At 61.8% G+C, this 14,111-nt stretch overlaps 2 protein-coding genes across 3 annotated transcripts; one reads left to right on the top strand and one right to left on the bottom strand.

Annotated features, from left to right (window-relative positions):
* The first annotated feature begins 148 nt into the window (after positions 1–148).
* SLC39A13 (solute carrier family 39 member 13) lies at positions 149–6,651 on the top strand. Of its 2 annotated transcripts, XM_004708438.2 has the most exons (10): positions 156–615; positions 1,193–1,498; positions 2,866–2,979; positions 3,204–3,325; positions 3,618–3,710; positions 3,837–3,926; positions 4,953–5,003; positions 5,182–5,314; positions 5,453–5,552; positions 5,629–6,651. In XM_004708438.2, the coding sequence occupies exons 1-10, from the start codon at positions 558–560 to the stop codon at positions 5,702–5,704; spliced, it is 1,143 nt and encodes a 380-aa protein (XP_004708495.2). In that variant the 5' UTR covers positions 156–557; the 3' UTR covers positions 5,705–6,651. The 2 variants fall into 2 exon arrangements, with proteins under 2 accessions (XP_030741725.2, XP_004708495.2); XM_030885865.2 differs by lacking the exon at positions 5,629–6,651 and having other exon boundaries at positions 149–615; positions 5,182–5,310; positions 5,453–5,515.
* A 2,045-nt stretch (positions 6,652–8,696) lies between these two features.
* Positions 8,697–13,779, bottom strand: PSMC3 (proteasome 26S subunit, ATPase 3). Its single transcript, XM_004708362.2, has 12 exons — positions 13,557–13,779; positions 13,292–13,375; positions 12,249–12,374; positions 11,764–11,868; positions 11,624–11,686; positions 11,256–11,393; positions 10,787–10,930; positions 10,520–10,668; positions 9,753–9,849; positions 9,426–9,571; positions 8,966–9,047; positions 8,697–8,838 (listed from the first exon to the last, which is right to left on the bottom strand). Exons 1-12 carry the CDS (start codon positions 13,620–13,622, stop codon positions 8,728–8,730), a joined length of 1,311 nt encoding a protein of 436 aa, XP_004708419.1. The 5' UTR covers positions 13,623–13,779; the 3' UTR covers positions 8,697–8,727.
* Between the last annotated feature and the right edge of the window lie 332 nt (positions 13,780–14,111).

The raw sequence follows: 14,111 nt of genomic DNA, 5'->3' as shown, positions 1-14,111 counted from the left end.
CCCGCCGCCCCGGGGATCTTGGCCCCTGTGCCCACTTAGGGCTCTCGCCACCTCCCGCGCTCCGCTGCCGCCTGGCCCAGGCTCTGCGCCTGCCCTCCTCTCCCCCGAGCCCGGAGTCCCCAACACCTCGGGGTCCCCAGCACCGTCTGTCCCCCCAGCCGGCCCTGGCCCGTCCCGCCGCTCGTCCCCAGCCGCTCTCATCAGGGTCTGACGTCCCAGTACGGTCTGGAGGTCCCAGACCCGAGCATCGTTTCTGGGGAAACGGGCGGCGGCGGTTTCTTTCCTTTCCTGCCGCCTCCAGTAGCAGATGAGGAAACTGAGGCAGGGCAGCTGCAGCTCAAGGTCACCAGCAGCCCCGAGGGAGGGCAGAGCTACCGCCAACCCCCCCCCCCTAAAGTTTCCAGACAGCGACTTCTCGCTTGGTTGACTCACTTCCAAAGCCGGGCGTCAGGCCCTGAGGGTGCTGCCCCCACCCCCTGAGAGAGGAGGGTCTCTCCCTGTAGGGGTGGGGTGGGGGGCTCACCTGCCTTACGCATCCTCTTTACAGGAGTGGGGGCATGCCAGTCCCCACCCTCCGAGAGGGCTTGGGGGGCTTGCCCGAGCTCAGGCACAAAGGTAACCCCTGTCCTGTGTTCTGAGCATCTGTCTGGCATTTGCCAGCACCTCCCTGCCCAGTCCTACCTTCTCCCTGCACCCTCCACGCCCCCTTCTACCCCACGCACATCCTGGGTTCATTTCCTAGGTGGTGGGAACTTTGATGATCCTGCCTTTGCTCCGTTGCTGGGGTCCCCCTACTTGCCCCTCCTTACGCTGCCCCATCCACCTGGACAGTGCTGGCCTCTGTCCCCGGAGTGTCCTCACCAGGCACATCCTGGCAGCTAAGCGGATCCTTGGCAGCCAGATACACCCGGCAGGGCCGGGCCAGCCGGTGGCTGAGGAGAAGCCAGCCAGCACCGCACCCTGTCATTAAGAGAAGCTTCGCCCCAGGAGAAGGCTGACACCAGCTGGGGCAGGCTCCGGAGCCCACCCCTCAGCATCATATCGGACATTCCCATCCATCCAGGGGTGCCCTGGGCCAGGGTGCCGGGAGGGCTGTGCCGTGGCCCCTTGGCCAGAGGAGGGTGAGAGCCCACTTCTGCGCGGCAAGCGAGTAGCCAGGGGTGCAGCTGCCTCCTTGCCCTCTGTCTTTCAGCAAGTGGCATGCCTCAATGTCCCTGCCCGTGTGGTGGCATGGCGGGCCACAGGCTCCTCCTCCTCTCCACGCTGGCCCTGGAACTCCTGGCAGGGGCTGGGGGCTCCCAGGCAGCCTTCTGGGGCCAGGGGGCTGCAGCCTGTCGCCTGGACGACAAAGAGAGCGAGTCCTGGGGGACGCTGCTGAGTGGGGAGAGGCTGGACACCTGGATCTGCTCCCTCCTGGGCTCGCTCATGGTGGGCCTCAGCGGGGTCTTGCCCCTGCTCGTCATTCCCCTGGAGATGGGCACTGCTCTGCGCTCAGAAGGTGGGTGTCATTCTCTGAGTGCCCCAGAGTGGCCACCAATGGCCGGGGCTGGGGGTGGGGGTGGGGGGGCGGCAGGGAATACTGCCGCTCTTCTTGGTCTTGGGTGACAGGGTGTCTGAGACGGAGGGTGGAGGCAGAGTCAGGTTTCTCCCCTTGGACTCCTGAGACGCCCCTGCGCGTCTGCTCGTCCATTAGTACGTGGACTGCCCTTTCCGTTCCTCTAACGGTCCCCAAGGAGCAGCGCCAAGTAGAGGTGGGAAACATGAGAACCCAGGCCGATGGGTTCAAGTCCAGGAGTGTGACATAGTAGGTCTGCATTGGGGGCGGGGCGGGGCTGGGGTGTTGATAAGGAGCACCTGGGGGCTTAGGCTGGGCCACAGGCCCGGGAGGCAGCCTCTCTGGTTACTGGGTAGCTCAGTCCTGGGCCAGCCGTGGGCTCAGCTTGGGGACAGCTGGCCTGAGTCCTCTTAAGCCTGATGTCATGCCACACCCTTCTCGGATCAGCCCAGAGGTCAGGGAGGGAGGCCTGGGGGAACATGGGTTCTCTGAGCAGCCCCTGGCCACCCAGCCTGGGGCCCCAACTAGCACCAAGCAGACTCCCTGGGCCTCAGTTTCCCTATCCAAACAAAGGCTGGACTGGTCTCTTAAGGGCACTTCTAGCGCTGTGTGAGTTAGCAGAAGGCCACCAACTGAGCTGCCCCTTTTCTGAGGCCAGCAGTTCCCTCCCAGTTCATGGGTCTTTCTTTGTTTTGGGCACGGTCCCTGTCAGAGGTCCCGAACCCACCCCACCCGTGCCGCTCCTTCCACTTAGACTCAGTGACCCCCACAGGACAGAGCAGGACTGCTGCCTCGGAGCCCCGGGTGGTGGAGTCACCAGCTCAAGGTCACCAGCAGCCCCGAGGGAGGGCAGAGGAGGCTCTCTGCTCCCATGAGCAGTAACGGTCTCGGAAACTCACGGGCAGTTCTGCCCTGTCCTGCAGGGTCGCCGTGAGTCAGCCTCGACTCCCTGGCAGTGAGTTGAAATCTTTACAGGAGTAGACAGACAGAACTGCCAGTGTGGTCTTCCCCAGTCAGGAGACGGGGAAACTGAGTCTCAGAATTTCTCTGCCCAAAATCCCCAGCTGGCGAGTCAGTTATAGAGCCTGTCAGGTGGCAGGGTCCCCACAGGCGGGTGGAGGTGGTGCTCCCAACCATCAAGGTGTGGCCTCTGTGATGGGGGCCTGGGGAGACTCATGGCCCCTGCCCGGCCTTCTGGAGACTCATGGTCTGGTGGGGACAACAGGAAAACCCAGTGAGGTGGGTGGGACAGAGGTTGCGAGGGGCTTGGGTGGCCGATGGGCCCCAAGCCACCCCACTCTGCCTTGCAGCTGGGGCCCGGCGCCTGAAGCAGCTGCTCAGCTTCGCCCTGGGGGGCCTGCTGGGCAATGTGTTTCTACACCTGCTGCCCGAGGCCTGGGCCTACACATGCAGTGCCAGCCCCGGTGAGTGAGGCCGCAGCCTTGGGTGGGAAGGTAGGCTTGGAGCTGGTTCCCAGACTGAGAGGCACCCGGGTCCCCACGCTGGGTACCAGAGGGACCCCCAGAGCCTCTGGGCCCTTCCAGCCAGCCCTGGCCCGTGGGCCCCATCACTGCCCTGGACCAGGCTCCATCCCAAGCTGTCTCCACACCTGTGGCCCTGGCTTGGCCTGACCGTGCCACCCTTGCAGACGGTGAGGGGCAGCGTCTACAGCAGCAGCAACAGCTGGGGCTGTGGGTCATTGCTGGCTTCCTGACCTTCCTGGTGCTGGAGAAGGTGTTCGTGGATGGCAAGCAGGAGGGCCCAGGCCAGGTGAGCCCCAAACGTAGCCCCTGGCGATGCCACCCCCCCCATCTGTGGCAGGGCACGGGGGCTGGGGTCTCACAGGCCCAGCTTCTTCAGGGGGCATCTAAAGAACAATGACAGCAGTCCCTGATGAGACTGGTGCTAGCAGCAGCAGGAGGGAGGAGATGTAGTGGCTGATGGCGCTACAGAGACATCTAGCCATAAAAAGCCTGTGTGCTCTGCTTCCGTCTCCTCTTCTGTGCCTACTCTGGCAGGGGTGGGGCTACCTAATGTCACTTCTCCCTCCTCCTGGCTCCAGGCCCCCAGCAAAGACCCCACTGCTGCCGCCCCTGCACTTAACGGAGGCCACTGTGTGGCCCAGCCTGGCCTACAACCCATCCGTAGCAGCAAAGTGAGTGGCCCGCTCAGGCCCCCTCCTCCTAGAGCTCCCCTCGTACCCCCACCCCCACCTCCACGTGGCTGGCCCGGCCCAGCCCTGCCTGCCCAGCTTGGCCCAGCGCCCTCTCCTCTCACCCAGGTCAGTGGCTATCTCAACCTGCTGGCCAACACTATAGACAACTTCACTCACGGGCTGGCGGTGGCTGCCAGCTTCCTCGTGAGTAAGAAGGTGAGCTGGTGGAAGGGGGGGGAAGGACTAGGAAGTGGGGTCTCAGGCCTTGCTAGTGGGAACAACGGTGCCAGTGTCAACGAGTTGGTTCTACGTTCAAACCACGTCTCCACCCCGCCTTCTTCATGACTTAGCCAGAGCGCCGACACCCTCTTCTAAGGCCCCGCCCTCCTCTGCTTCCCAGAGGCCGCCCCAGGCTCCCTGTGCCCGTGGTCTGGTCTTGTCACTCCTTCCTTGTGGGTCACATGCGTTTCCTAAAAAACCCTCCATGGCTTCCCAGAATCCAAGAGAAGCCAGCCAGGCTGCTGGACTTGGCCCCACTCCGCTTCTAGATGCTTCTCTCTCTGCCCTCTGGGCTCCGGCCTCATTGGGCTGACCTGCTCTTCCAGAGACGGCCGCACTCCTGCCCCGCCCCCCACTGCCTCTGCCTGGACTCCCTGAGGCCCACTCTGCAGGGCTGCCCCTCTTCCGGCAGCCCTGGCCCTGGCTGCCTCATCGAGGCCTGCAATGAGCTACAATCTAACGAGGCCCCGTTAGCCATGCACTGGTGCCCAGCGCATAACCACTCCCTTCTTTGTGTACCCACTCAATCCTGTATCTTCTGCCCAGCCTGTACGCGTCACGAGGGCAGGTCCTTTCTTTTACTCGTTACTATATTCCCAGTAGGAACCACAGGTGCGCTGTCGGGTAAGCAGTGGACTGCTAATCTCAAGGTCAGCGGTTCAAACCCACCAGTCACTGCATGGGAGAAAGATGAGGTCATTAGCTCCCACAGTAAAGACGTACAGCCTTGGAAACCTTACGTGACTGAAGTAAAACCAAACTCACTGCCATTGAGTCGATGCCGACTCATAGCGACCCTACAGGCCAGGGAAGCACTGCCCCTGTGGGTTTCCGAGGCTGGTTCTTTATGGGCAGAGACAGCCCCTGGCAGTGGGTTCTGTAGTCCCAGCAGCCAGTGCAGTGTCCAGCCCAGAGCTTCGGGCCATCACACAGGCCTCCTCTGACCTCAGCCCCTTCCTACAGATCGGGCTGCTGACCACGATGGCCATCCTCCTGCATGAGATCCCCCACGAGGTGAGGGCTTGGGTAGGCCGGGAGCGCCTACCCACAGGGCTGCAGCCCTGCCCTGGCCATCCCCCAGCCTCCTCAACACTGAGACCCAGATGATGGGATGTGGGCAGGGTTGGGCAGGGCAGGGGACACGCTGCGAGAAAGGGGGTGGTCCCGAATGGATGGCTGCACCTCTCCTCAGGTGGGCGATTTTGCCATCCTGCTCCGGGCAGGCTTTGACCGGTGGAGCGCCGCCAAGCTGCAGCTCTCCACGGCCCTGGGGGGCCTACTAGGGGCCTGCTTCGCCATCTGGACACAGTCCCCCAAGGGCGCAGGTACAGAGTGGTGGGTGGCAGTAGCAGGAGGTGCTCAGCATTGGGACCCCAGACCCCAACCACAATGCAGGATTGCCAGTTCACAGCTCCCAGCCAGCAGGTGACCGCCCCTGCCTCTCCTTTCCCATCCCCGTGCAGAGGAGACTGTGGCCTGGATCCTGCCCTTCACCTCCGGGGGCTTCCTCTACATCGCGCTGGTGAACGTGGTGCCGGACCTCCTGGAGGAAGAGGACCCCTGGTGAGTGGCAGGCCTGCAGGGCTCCCCCCGCTGGTGGCCCGGCCTCTACCCTGAGCCCACGCCCCTGTCCCCGCAGGCACTCCCTGCTGCAGGTGCTCCTGCTGGGCACGGGCGTCGTGGTGATGGTGCTCTTCTCCCTCCTGGCCGACTAGCCCGCTGGACACCCCACCCCCAGAGCAATAAGAGACTTGGGCTCATTCTGTGACCACGTGTGAGAGAGTGGGCGCGTGCGGGAGGACACACCCCAGCCAGACAGGCGGGCGGGAGGCAGTGGGGTGTGGCGTGTGCACGTGTACTCTGCAGAGGTGCGTGCGTGTGTGTGTGTGTGTGTGTGTGTGAGACCGACACTGTGATCCCACGTGTGCTAGGCTTGGAGCCACACCTGGCCTCCGGCGCCTGTCAGTGATCACCTCCCCAGGGAGGTGCACAGCAGGGGGTCCTGCAGCGGGACCCATTGGGACCTCAAGGGGAGGCCTGTGCTGCAGGGAGCCCCACAGCTGGCCAGCCACCTGCGAGGGTTCAAGTCTTGAGAGCAGAAGACTCTCTGCTTCTGAGCACAGGTTCTGGGCAGTGAAGGGGCAAGGCCAGGTGGGTGCCTGCGTTGCTGCTCCCAGCCAGCCACCACCTCCAAGGCCTTCCCCTTGGTGGCCCAAGAAGAGAGAGGAGGCCGGTGCTCACGCGAACCCCCAGCCCGCTCCGCTCGTCACCCCCTCGGCCAGCGCCTGGGTCCCAGCCAGGGCTCCCTGCCAGCACCTACCGCTCCGGCCACCTCCGGCTGCCAAACAGAGGCCCGGGCCAGAGACCAGCGCAGCAGGCACCAGCCGAGACACTCCTGCCAGCGGCTGGGGCCCAGCACACCCACCAGGCCACCCTCTGTCAGCGCTCAGGAATGTGTGCCTCCTCCGGGAGAAAGCTGAAGCCACAATCCCCAGCCATTTCCGTTGGCGGGCGCCCAGGGACTCAGCTGGCCCACTCTGGGCGGCTCAAGCTCGGCTGGTCCCAGGGGTCGGTTCTCAGAAGTGGCCTTCAAGAGGGGCTTTTATAGCAATTCTACTTGTAAATAACTGTTAGAAGAGATGCAAATAAATACCACCCACGAGCCAGCTGCCTCTGTCCTCCTGCTGCCCAGTGGCCACAGGCCACCTCCAGGCCTGTCCCCTGGCTGCCCCCGAAATCCCGTCATTCCTCCAGCACTGTTGTTTGCTTTTCAGCCGTGATGGCTGGGCCCCTTCGCTTCCAGCTGGGCCCTGGGCACAGTCAGGCCCTCCCCACCCAGTGGTGGTGGTGGTTTGGGGTGGGGTGGGTAGGGAGGGGGGCGAGCTCCTTTTAAAGAACTCAGAGCTGGGCTCTCCTGGCCCCACCCCCTGGGAATGGAATCTAGAAGGAAGCCCCGTGGGCAACGTCATCTCCAGGTTTGGCCTTGGCAGCTCCGGAGAAAAAGGGAGGAGAGGGCAGCCAGCCCAGCACTTGGCTTCCCTGGGCACCACGCCCTAGGACGGGGCGCCTCTAAAAAGGACAAAGAGACGTAATGGCAAATGTTTTATTTCCCAAAAGAAACATTTTAAAAGATAAAACTATGGGCCCTTAACTTTGAAGAGCAAGTATTTGAGGCCTTTATTGTAAACCACACCTCTCCTCTACTGCTGGTTGTAAAGACTCTACCAGGCCCTGGGGGCGCTGCCTCCCACAGGGCTGTGGACTGAGCTGGGAATTGGTCCGGGGAAGCCCAATCTGCCCATACTCCACTGTCAGCAGCAAAGCGCTTTGAAGGGTCCCGAAGGCTGCTTCCCCTGGCCACGGGGTGCAGGAAGGCAGTGCCTGCCAACTCCTGACTCAGAAGTAATGGGCGGGGACCCCACTTACAGGTGAGGAAGCTGAGAGGTGGGGACCAGTTTAAGTCATTCTCGGGCCACAGCCTAGAGGAGACAGAACAGGCAACACAGGTGGGGGCCCAGCTTGGGGCAGGGGATGGAACCTCAGACCACACTGCTGGCCTTGAACAGGTGGACAGGCATCAGCAGATAGGATGCGGACGCTGCTGGCCAGGGGCCAGCACACAGGATGTGGACTGGTGAGAGTCCTGCATCAGGTCCACTTGGGGAAAGGAGAGAGGAGGAGGTTTGGGCTGGGGGGTGTGGGCTGAAGGGTTCGATGGCCTTTCCGGAAACCCCAGACCCTTTGGAAGTCACAATGGGAGGACTAGGCTTTAGCCTCCATCCTAGGTTTCAATCCTGACAGTGCCACCGGCAACTGCCACCTTGTCTGGGTCTGGACTCCGTATTTGGTGCAAGTAGTCAGCTGGCTGCATGGACCCAGGCCTTTCAGAAGACAGACCCGGGAATCTACTTCCAAAGTCAGCCACGGGAAACCCACGGAGCCGTTTCCCAGAATCTCGAGAACTGGTGGCTGCTGGTTGAGGGGCTGATGCGAACGACTTTCAATATGGGCTCCCTACTGGTGACTCTCTGAGCCCTGGGGCACAGTGGTGGCCCACTGAGCTGCAGTCCAAGAGAGCAGTCGCTGGAAACCATGAGCTGGCTGCTTGGGGGAGATGGGCTTTTTACCCCCACGGAGAGAGCCAGTCTTGGAAACTCACAGGGCAATTCTGCCCTGTCCTTGTGGGTCACTATGGGGTCAGCATCAACCATGAGACTGGTTACTGTGGTCACTACATAAAAGCACGTGGGAGAGGCCCAGCGTGTCACCCAGAGTCACCTCCAACAATGGTGCCCAGGCCCAGGCAGAGCTGCAGAGTTGGGTGGGCAGTAAAGGTTCTGGGGGTGGGGGCAGAGATGGCAGCATTGGGGGGTCTGAAAACACCTCCCCGATAAAGACAAGGCTAGACGGGCTCTCAGAGTGGCTCCTGCTCAGGATATTCTGATCAAACCCAGGGGATACATGAGAGCCAGGAGGCTCCGGCCCAAAGGGGGAGAAGTCGGCTTCTCTCTAGGGCCTCTAACAGCTAAGCCCACCCCCACCCCGCGCCCTTCCCCAGCAGCTGCACCACCACTCCCATCTCCCCCAAAGGGCCTCCTGCAACAACTGGTGTGTGGCCAGACTGCCTGAGGGGCTCCGGGGACCTGGGGCCTCCTGCATCCAGCCCCTCTCCTACCCGGAGCCAAGGGCAGCAAGACAGACAGATGGTGGGGACCGGAAGCCATCTTTATTACTTGGTCTAGGCGTAGTACTGCAGGTTGGCTTTCTTCTTGGCCTGCACCTCCAAGATGCCCTCCATGTAGTCCTCGTGGGTGAGCTCCGTGGCGCCCCTGCGCAGCGCGATCATACCCTACAGCCACAGGACACAGGACAAGCTAGAGGGCACCTTCCCACACTGGGCTTCGCCTTCTCAGTGAGCCCATCACCCGCCAGGCCCAGGGAAAGGGCAAGAAGCCACCCCCAATGAGTCCACTCACCGCCTCCACACAGACGGCCTTGCACTGGGCCCCATTGAAGTCGTCCGTGCAGCGGGCCAGCTCCTCATAGTTCACATCGGGACTGCGGGGAGAGGGTGGCTCACTCACAGGGGCAAGTCTTCTCCCACTTGACCCTCCGCTCCCGGGACCACAGGCAAGCCCTGTAGCCCCGGAACAGATGGGCAGGCTCCCAGTTACACAGAGCTCCCTGAGCTCCAGCCTTCTAGACTAAGCTACCATCTGACCAAATGGGCCCTGAGACCAAAGATGGTCTTCTCTGCGGCTCCTGCTCAGAGACATGACACCACCCGACAGAGGTCTGACCCCTTGGCTCCCTGGGGCCACAATGGGCCCAGCTTCAGGGCCTCGGGCCCTCAGGCTGTGTGGATTCCAAGGTGCAGAGCCCCCAGCATGGGGCTTGGGGAGCAGGGGAGCAGTGAGGCTGGGGAAATGGGCCCACCTGACGTTCATCTTGCGAGAGTGGATCTGCATGATCCTGGCCCGGGCCTCCTCATTGGGCATCGGGAACTCAATCTTGCGGTCCAGGCGCCCCGAGCGCAGCAGGGCGGGGTCCAGGATGTCCACCCGGTTGGTGGCTGCAATAACCTGAGGAAGAGACACCCACCTTGAGCTGAGGGGGAAGGGGTACAGCCACATCCAGACAGGGTCCAGAGAGACAGGGAGGGGCAGCGTTCTGGTTGGACCTGGACTAATTCCAGCCCCGTGCATAATCGCTGGGTGACCCTGCAGAGGGCCTGCTCCTCTGGGAGCTCAGGGCAGTCCTCACCTTGACTTGAGTGTTGGGCTGGAAGCCATCTAACTGGTTCAGGAGCTCCAGCATCGTCCTCTGCACCTCCCGGTCCCCGGCCTTCTCACTGTCAAAGCTGAAGGCGGGAAGCCCAGACACAGGTCAGCCCAGCTGGGCAGAGCCACCCGCTTCTCTACCCTGCCAGAGCCCGTGTCAGGAACTGTTCATCAAGGGCCTTCTGGCTCAGAGGCCATTCTAAGGACACAACGGAGCAACTGCCGCTGCCACCACCACCACCGCGGGCACTGTCACCCAGTCCCCACCAAGTAAACGCTTCGGAAGGAGCAGCCACCTGGCCCAGAGTGAGGGTTGGCGTCCAGGCAGGAAGTGACCCCTAGGGGGAAACACACTGAGGCTGAAGGCTGAGAAGGTCGGTGGAAAACCAGGGAAAAACAAAAGCACGCTTTCTCCTGCTAGAGCCACAGGCAGAGGCAGCCTTGCTCAAATCCTGAGAACACAGTGGAGCAGCGGGGGGGCGGGACAGGATGGGGGCCCCAGTGCAGACCCCAATGAGGAGTACCTGGGAGCAATGGGGAGGCCAGGGAAGGGTTCAGAGCAGAGCAGACCAGTTTGTGGGAGGAAACGTGAGCATCCTTCTATTTTGAAAAAAACATGCGGTTGAGCCTCTCACCAGAGCTCAGTGAGGAGAGTGGTGTGAACGGAGTGGCCACTGTGGCACGAAAGGGCCAGCATCCTGCCCAGGGCCCCTGCGGCAGAACTCGTGGCGGGCCCCAGCATGCCCTTACCGCTTGGTGCCGATGGCGTCCAGCTCGTCGATGAAGATGATGGACGGCGCCTTCTCCTTGGCCAGCGCAAAGGCATCCCGCACCAGCTTGGCGCCGTCCCCGATGAACATCTGCACCAGCTGGGGGCCAGCGAGCTTGAGGAAGGTGGCCTGGGTGGGGAAGGGAGGGGGTGGTGAGCCCCAGAGTACCAGGAGACCCGCGTCAGCCCACCTAGCAGAGCTTCAGCCCCGCCTGCCCACCTCCCCCTCCCTCCCCAACAGCAGTCACCTTAGTCTGTGCAGCGCACGCCCTGGCCAGCAGCGTCTTCCCGGTGCCAGGGGGCCCGTACATCAGCACCCCCTTTGGAGGCTGGATCCCCAAGTTCTCAAACTTCTCCTTGTGGTTCATTGGCAGGACGATGGCCTCCACCAGCTGCCAGAAAGATGTGGGTGAGCATACAAGCCCTGAGGGTGCCTACGGCCCCCTACCCTCTTCTACTCTGACCCAGTCCAGACACTGCCTTCCTCCGGCCACCAAAGAGACAGAGGAACTGCTCTCCCCCACCAAGAGCTGGCTATGGCCTCTCCATTGAGCAGGATGGGAAGATACGAGGCTGAGACGCAGGGGCCCGAGCTCTCGAACCGGCTCTGGCACCAATAACATGCAGCCCTGGGCAAGTCAGCCACCATCCAATCTCTCTAGGGCTGCTCCTAACCTGCTACAGCACCCCTCCATCTCTCTCAGGACGCCCCCTCACCTCCTGGATCTGTTTGTCCAGCCCCCCGATGTCACTGTACTGCTCTGTGGGCCGCTCGTCCACCTCCATGGCCTTCACTCTTGAGTCATACTCGGTGGGCAGGGTCTCCAGGATTAGATAGGAGTCTTTGTTCACACCCTGGGAACAGGACAAAGCCTTCACCTAACCGGCAAGGTGACAAGCGTCTAGAGTGGAAAGAGAGCCACGCGGGGCTCGGCAACACGCGAAGCTAGGACAAGAAGGCAGCCCCCCTTGCCCCCCCACCCCCGACTCTCAGCGCTGCTGAGACTGTGGTGGCTCGAGGAGGCCACAGGTGCTCAGCTGGTGAGTGGGCAAAACCTGGTTGGAAAAGCTCAGCTCTCTCTCACCACCAGGTCTCCGGGCTTCAGTTTTTCGGCATCCACCAACCCAATCACAGGCAGGAAGTATGTCTGTAGGGCAGAGAGTAGCATTCAGTGGCTGGCAACCCCACACCCATCAGCTGCCCCCATCGCTGTGCCAGCCTCACCTGCCGGGTAGAGGTTTTGATCACTGCACACTTGCCCTTCCTCTGGGAGTCCAGGTCGATATTGGCACCATCCTCTTCTTGGTCATTGGGATCAACATCTAGCAGCTGACAAGGGACAAGCTCAGGTCAAGAGGCCTCCCTCAGCTCAGAGCTTTGCCTGGGTCCCCAGACGGTTCTCAGCACTCCCCGACCATCCCTCCCTCGCTCCAAAAACGAGCTGAGCCCAGCAAGGCAGGGCAGCTGATAAGGTAGATGGACGGAGGCGATCTCTGCTCAGGTGCCGCTGCTTTCAGAACTCACTGACACCCACGCACCCCCAGGGAAGATAGCATGGCAGAAAAGGCACCCCAAGGCTTCCAGGGCCGTCTCCCCAAGAAGTTGCAGGGAAAGGGCCCCAAGGAGGAGCGCTCCCGCATGCCAGGTGGGTCTCCAATGTCCACCCGTCTCCCCAGCTGCGCCCTCTTCCCCTCCACGTCCACACACACCTCGATGACGTTGGAGACCAGGTACGGCAGGGTCTTGTTCACTTTGATCTTCTCACTGTTCTCCTTGATCTTGTCTTTCATGGCCTGCAGCTCGTGTGTGACTCGCAGCACCTCGCTCTTCATGATCTAAGGCCAGGCGAGCGGGGCCGACGTTCATGTCCAGCCCTCGCAGCACCCTCTACCTAGGGAGGTCCCGGCCATCCAGTGCCCCTCCCTTCCCTCAGCTGTGGGGCGCCCCCAGGCCGGCCCATGTCAGTGTGGAAACCTAGTGAAGTCGTGGCAGAACAGAAAAAGCCCAGGCCCTTCTAATTAGGCAAATGCAAGTGGGCTTCCCAAAGTACTGGCTGGTAACTAATTTCAGGATCGTTTCTTTGCATCTTTCCAAGAACTTTGTGAAGTTCTCAGAAGGCCGGCAGTCGAGAACACCTGCTTCTCCAGGGGAGAAAGACGCAGCTTTTTCCTCCTGAGAAGTTAGTCTCGGAAACCCAGACGAGCAGGTCTACGCTGTCCTATAGGGTCACCATGAGTTGGAAACGACTCATTGGCAGTGAGTTCGATGGAAGCATGCAAGAATATATGTTTAAGTTCTGTCTCGTAATAAGAACTGGCACAGTTTAAAATCCCGGTCCCCCTCATCTGTTCGGGAATGCTGATTCCAGAAGGAATTCTTCTCTGGGAGGAATGCTGAGGACCCCTCCCTCTCTGGCAGCAGTTCTCAACCTGTGGGTCGCGACCCCTGGGGGTTGTCGAACGACCCTTTCACAGGGGTCGCCCGATTCATCACAGTAGCAGAATGACAGGGATGAAGTAGCAACGAAAATGATGTTGTGGTTGGGGGAGTCACCACCCCACGAGGAACGGTATGAAAGGGTCGCGGCTGGGGAAGGTGGAGAAGCGCTGGGCAGGGCGGTCTGTACCCCTGGGGCTCCCCACCCCCAACCCCGTCCAACGGTTCCCGCTCGCTTGCAAATTTGTTTTCTCGAGGACCCAGAGCCACGGAGAGGGGCAGGGTGGCCAGGCCCGCCCGGGGGCTCCAGCCCCACCTTGATCTCACTGTCCAGCAGCCGTGTGCGCTGAATGATCTCCTCCGTGGACATTTTGAGCACCTCCTCCCCGATTCCATCTTGCTGTTTCAAAAGAGAAGGTTACCTTCGCTCGGAGCTGCCTCACGCGTCCTCCCGAGCAAAGCAAGGGCCCTTGCCCACCCCCCCAGGGGCGCCCTCGCGGGCGCGCCCCCCGCCCTCAGGCCCTTCTTCCCTCCCGCTGCGCGTGTCCCCGCCGGCCGCCCCGGGCCCCCCCGCGGCCCACCTCGGCCTCGTCCCACACGGTCGCCATTTTCTCCTGCCGAGTCACTGGATCCTTGAGTTCCGGCATCAGATTCACTTGCCGCAGGAGACGACCGAAGAACGGGCCGAGCGGGGCGGCGGCGCGAGGGTAAAGCCCGCTTCCTGAACGCCTGCTCCTCTCCAGTAGCAAGGACCTGCTAGTCCAACGCCGAAGACTGCGGCGGGCACCGAGGCGAATCTGCGGCGGCGACTCCAAAGGCGAAGCCGGGGCCACGAGCCCCGCCCTCTGAAGCGCTCCCACCCACTTCCTGTTTATGCCCTGCATGAGATGGGGCCGCTATTGGCCAGCACGCAGATCGGGGGCGGGGCCTGGATGTAAAACCGGAAGGGGGCTGTAAAGATGGTGGCTGCGAGGGCTCTTGGGAAATGTAGTTTTAATCTGGTCCGTAACTGAAAAGGCTGCTCTGCTAGGAGAGGCTCAAACCCAAAAATCAGACCCTGTTGTGAATTGTGACCACAGCTTAATGACACTGCCTTCCAAGCCATAAACAACACAAGCCAGATGTATGTAAAAAAA

This window comes from Echinops telfairi, unplaced genomic scaffold (assembly GCF_000313985.2).
Source record: "Echinops telfairi isolate 266 unplaced genomic scaffold, ASM31398v2 ScPeMD7_60;HRSCAF=208, whole genome shotgun sequence".
NCBI lineage: Eukaryota > Metazoa > Chordata > Mammalia > Afrosoricida > Tenrecidae > Echinops > Echinops telfairi.
The sequence above is the reverse complement of the archived record's forward strand: the minus strand, read 5'-3'. Positions and strand labels throughout refer to the sequence as shown.

What these genes read in the sequence shown, in the direction of transcription:
- SLC39A13 (XM_004708438.2), top strand. Translation starts at nt 558, where the DNA reads ATGCCAGTCCCCACCCTCCGAGAGGGCTTGGGGGGCTTGCCCGAGCTC. An exon ending in CACTGCTCTGCGCTCAGAAG is followed by an intron (nt 1,499 to 2,865) that starts GTGGGTGTCATT and finishes TCTGCCTTGCAG; the next exon opens with CTGGGGCCCGGCGCCTGAAG. An exon ending in ACAGTCCCCCAAGGGCGCAG is followed by an intron (nt 5,315 to 5,452) that starts GTACAGAGTGGT and finishes ATCCCCGTGCAG; the next exon opens with AGGAGACTGTGGCCTGGATC.
- PSMC3 (XM_004708362.2), bottom strand. Translation starts at nt 13,622, where the DNA reads ATGCCGGAACTCAAGGATCCAGTGACTCGGCAGGAGAAAATGGCGACC. An exon ending in TGGACAAACAGATCCAGGAG is followed by an intron (nt 10,931 to 11,255) that starts GTGAGGGGGCGT and finishes TCTTTCTGGCAG; the next exon opens with CTGGTGGAGGCCATCGTCCT. An exon ending in CGTGCGCTGCACAGACTAAG is followed by an intron (nt 10,669 to 10,786) that starts GTGACTGCTGTT and finishes TTCCCCACCCAG; the next exon opens with GCCACCTTCCTCAAGCTCGC.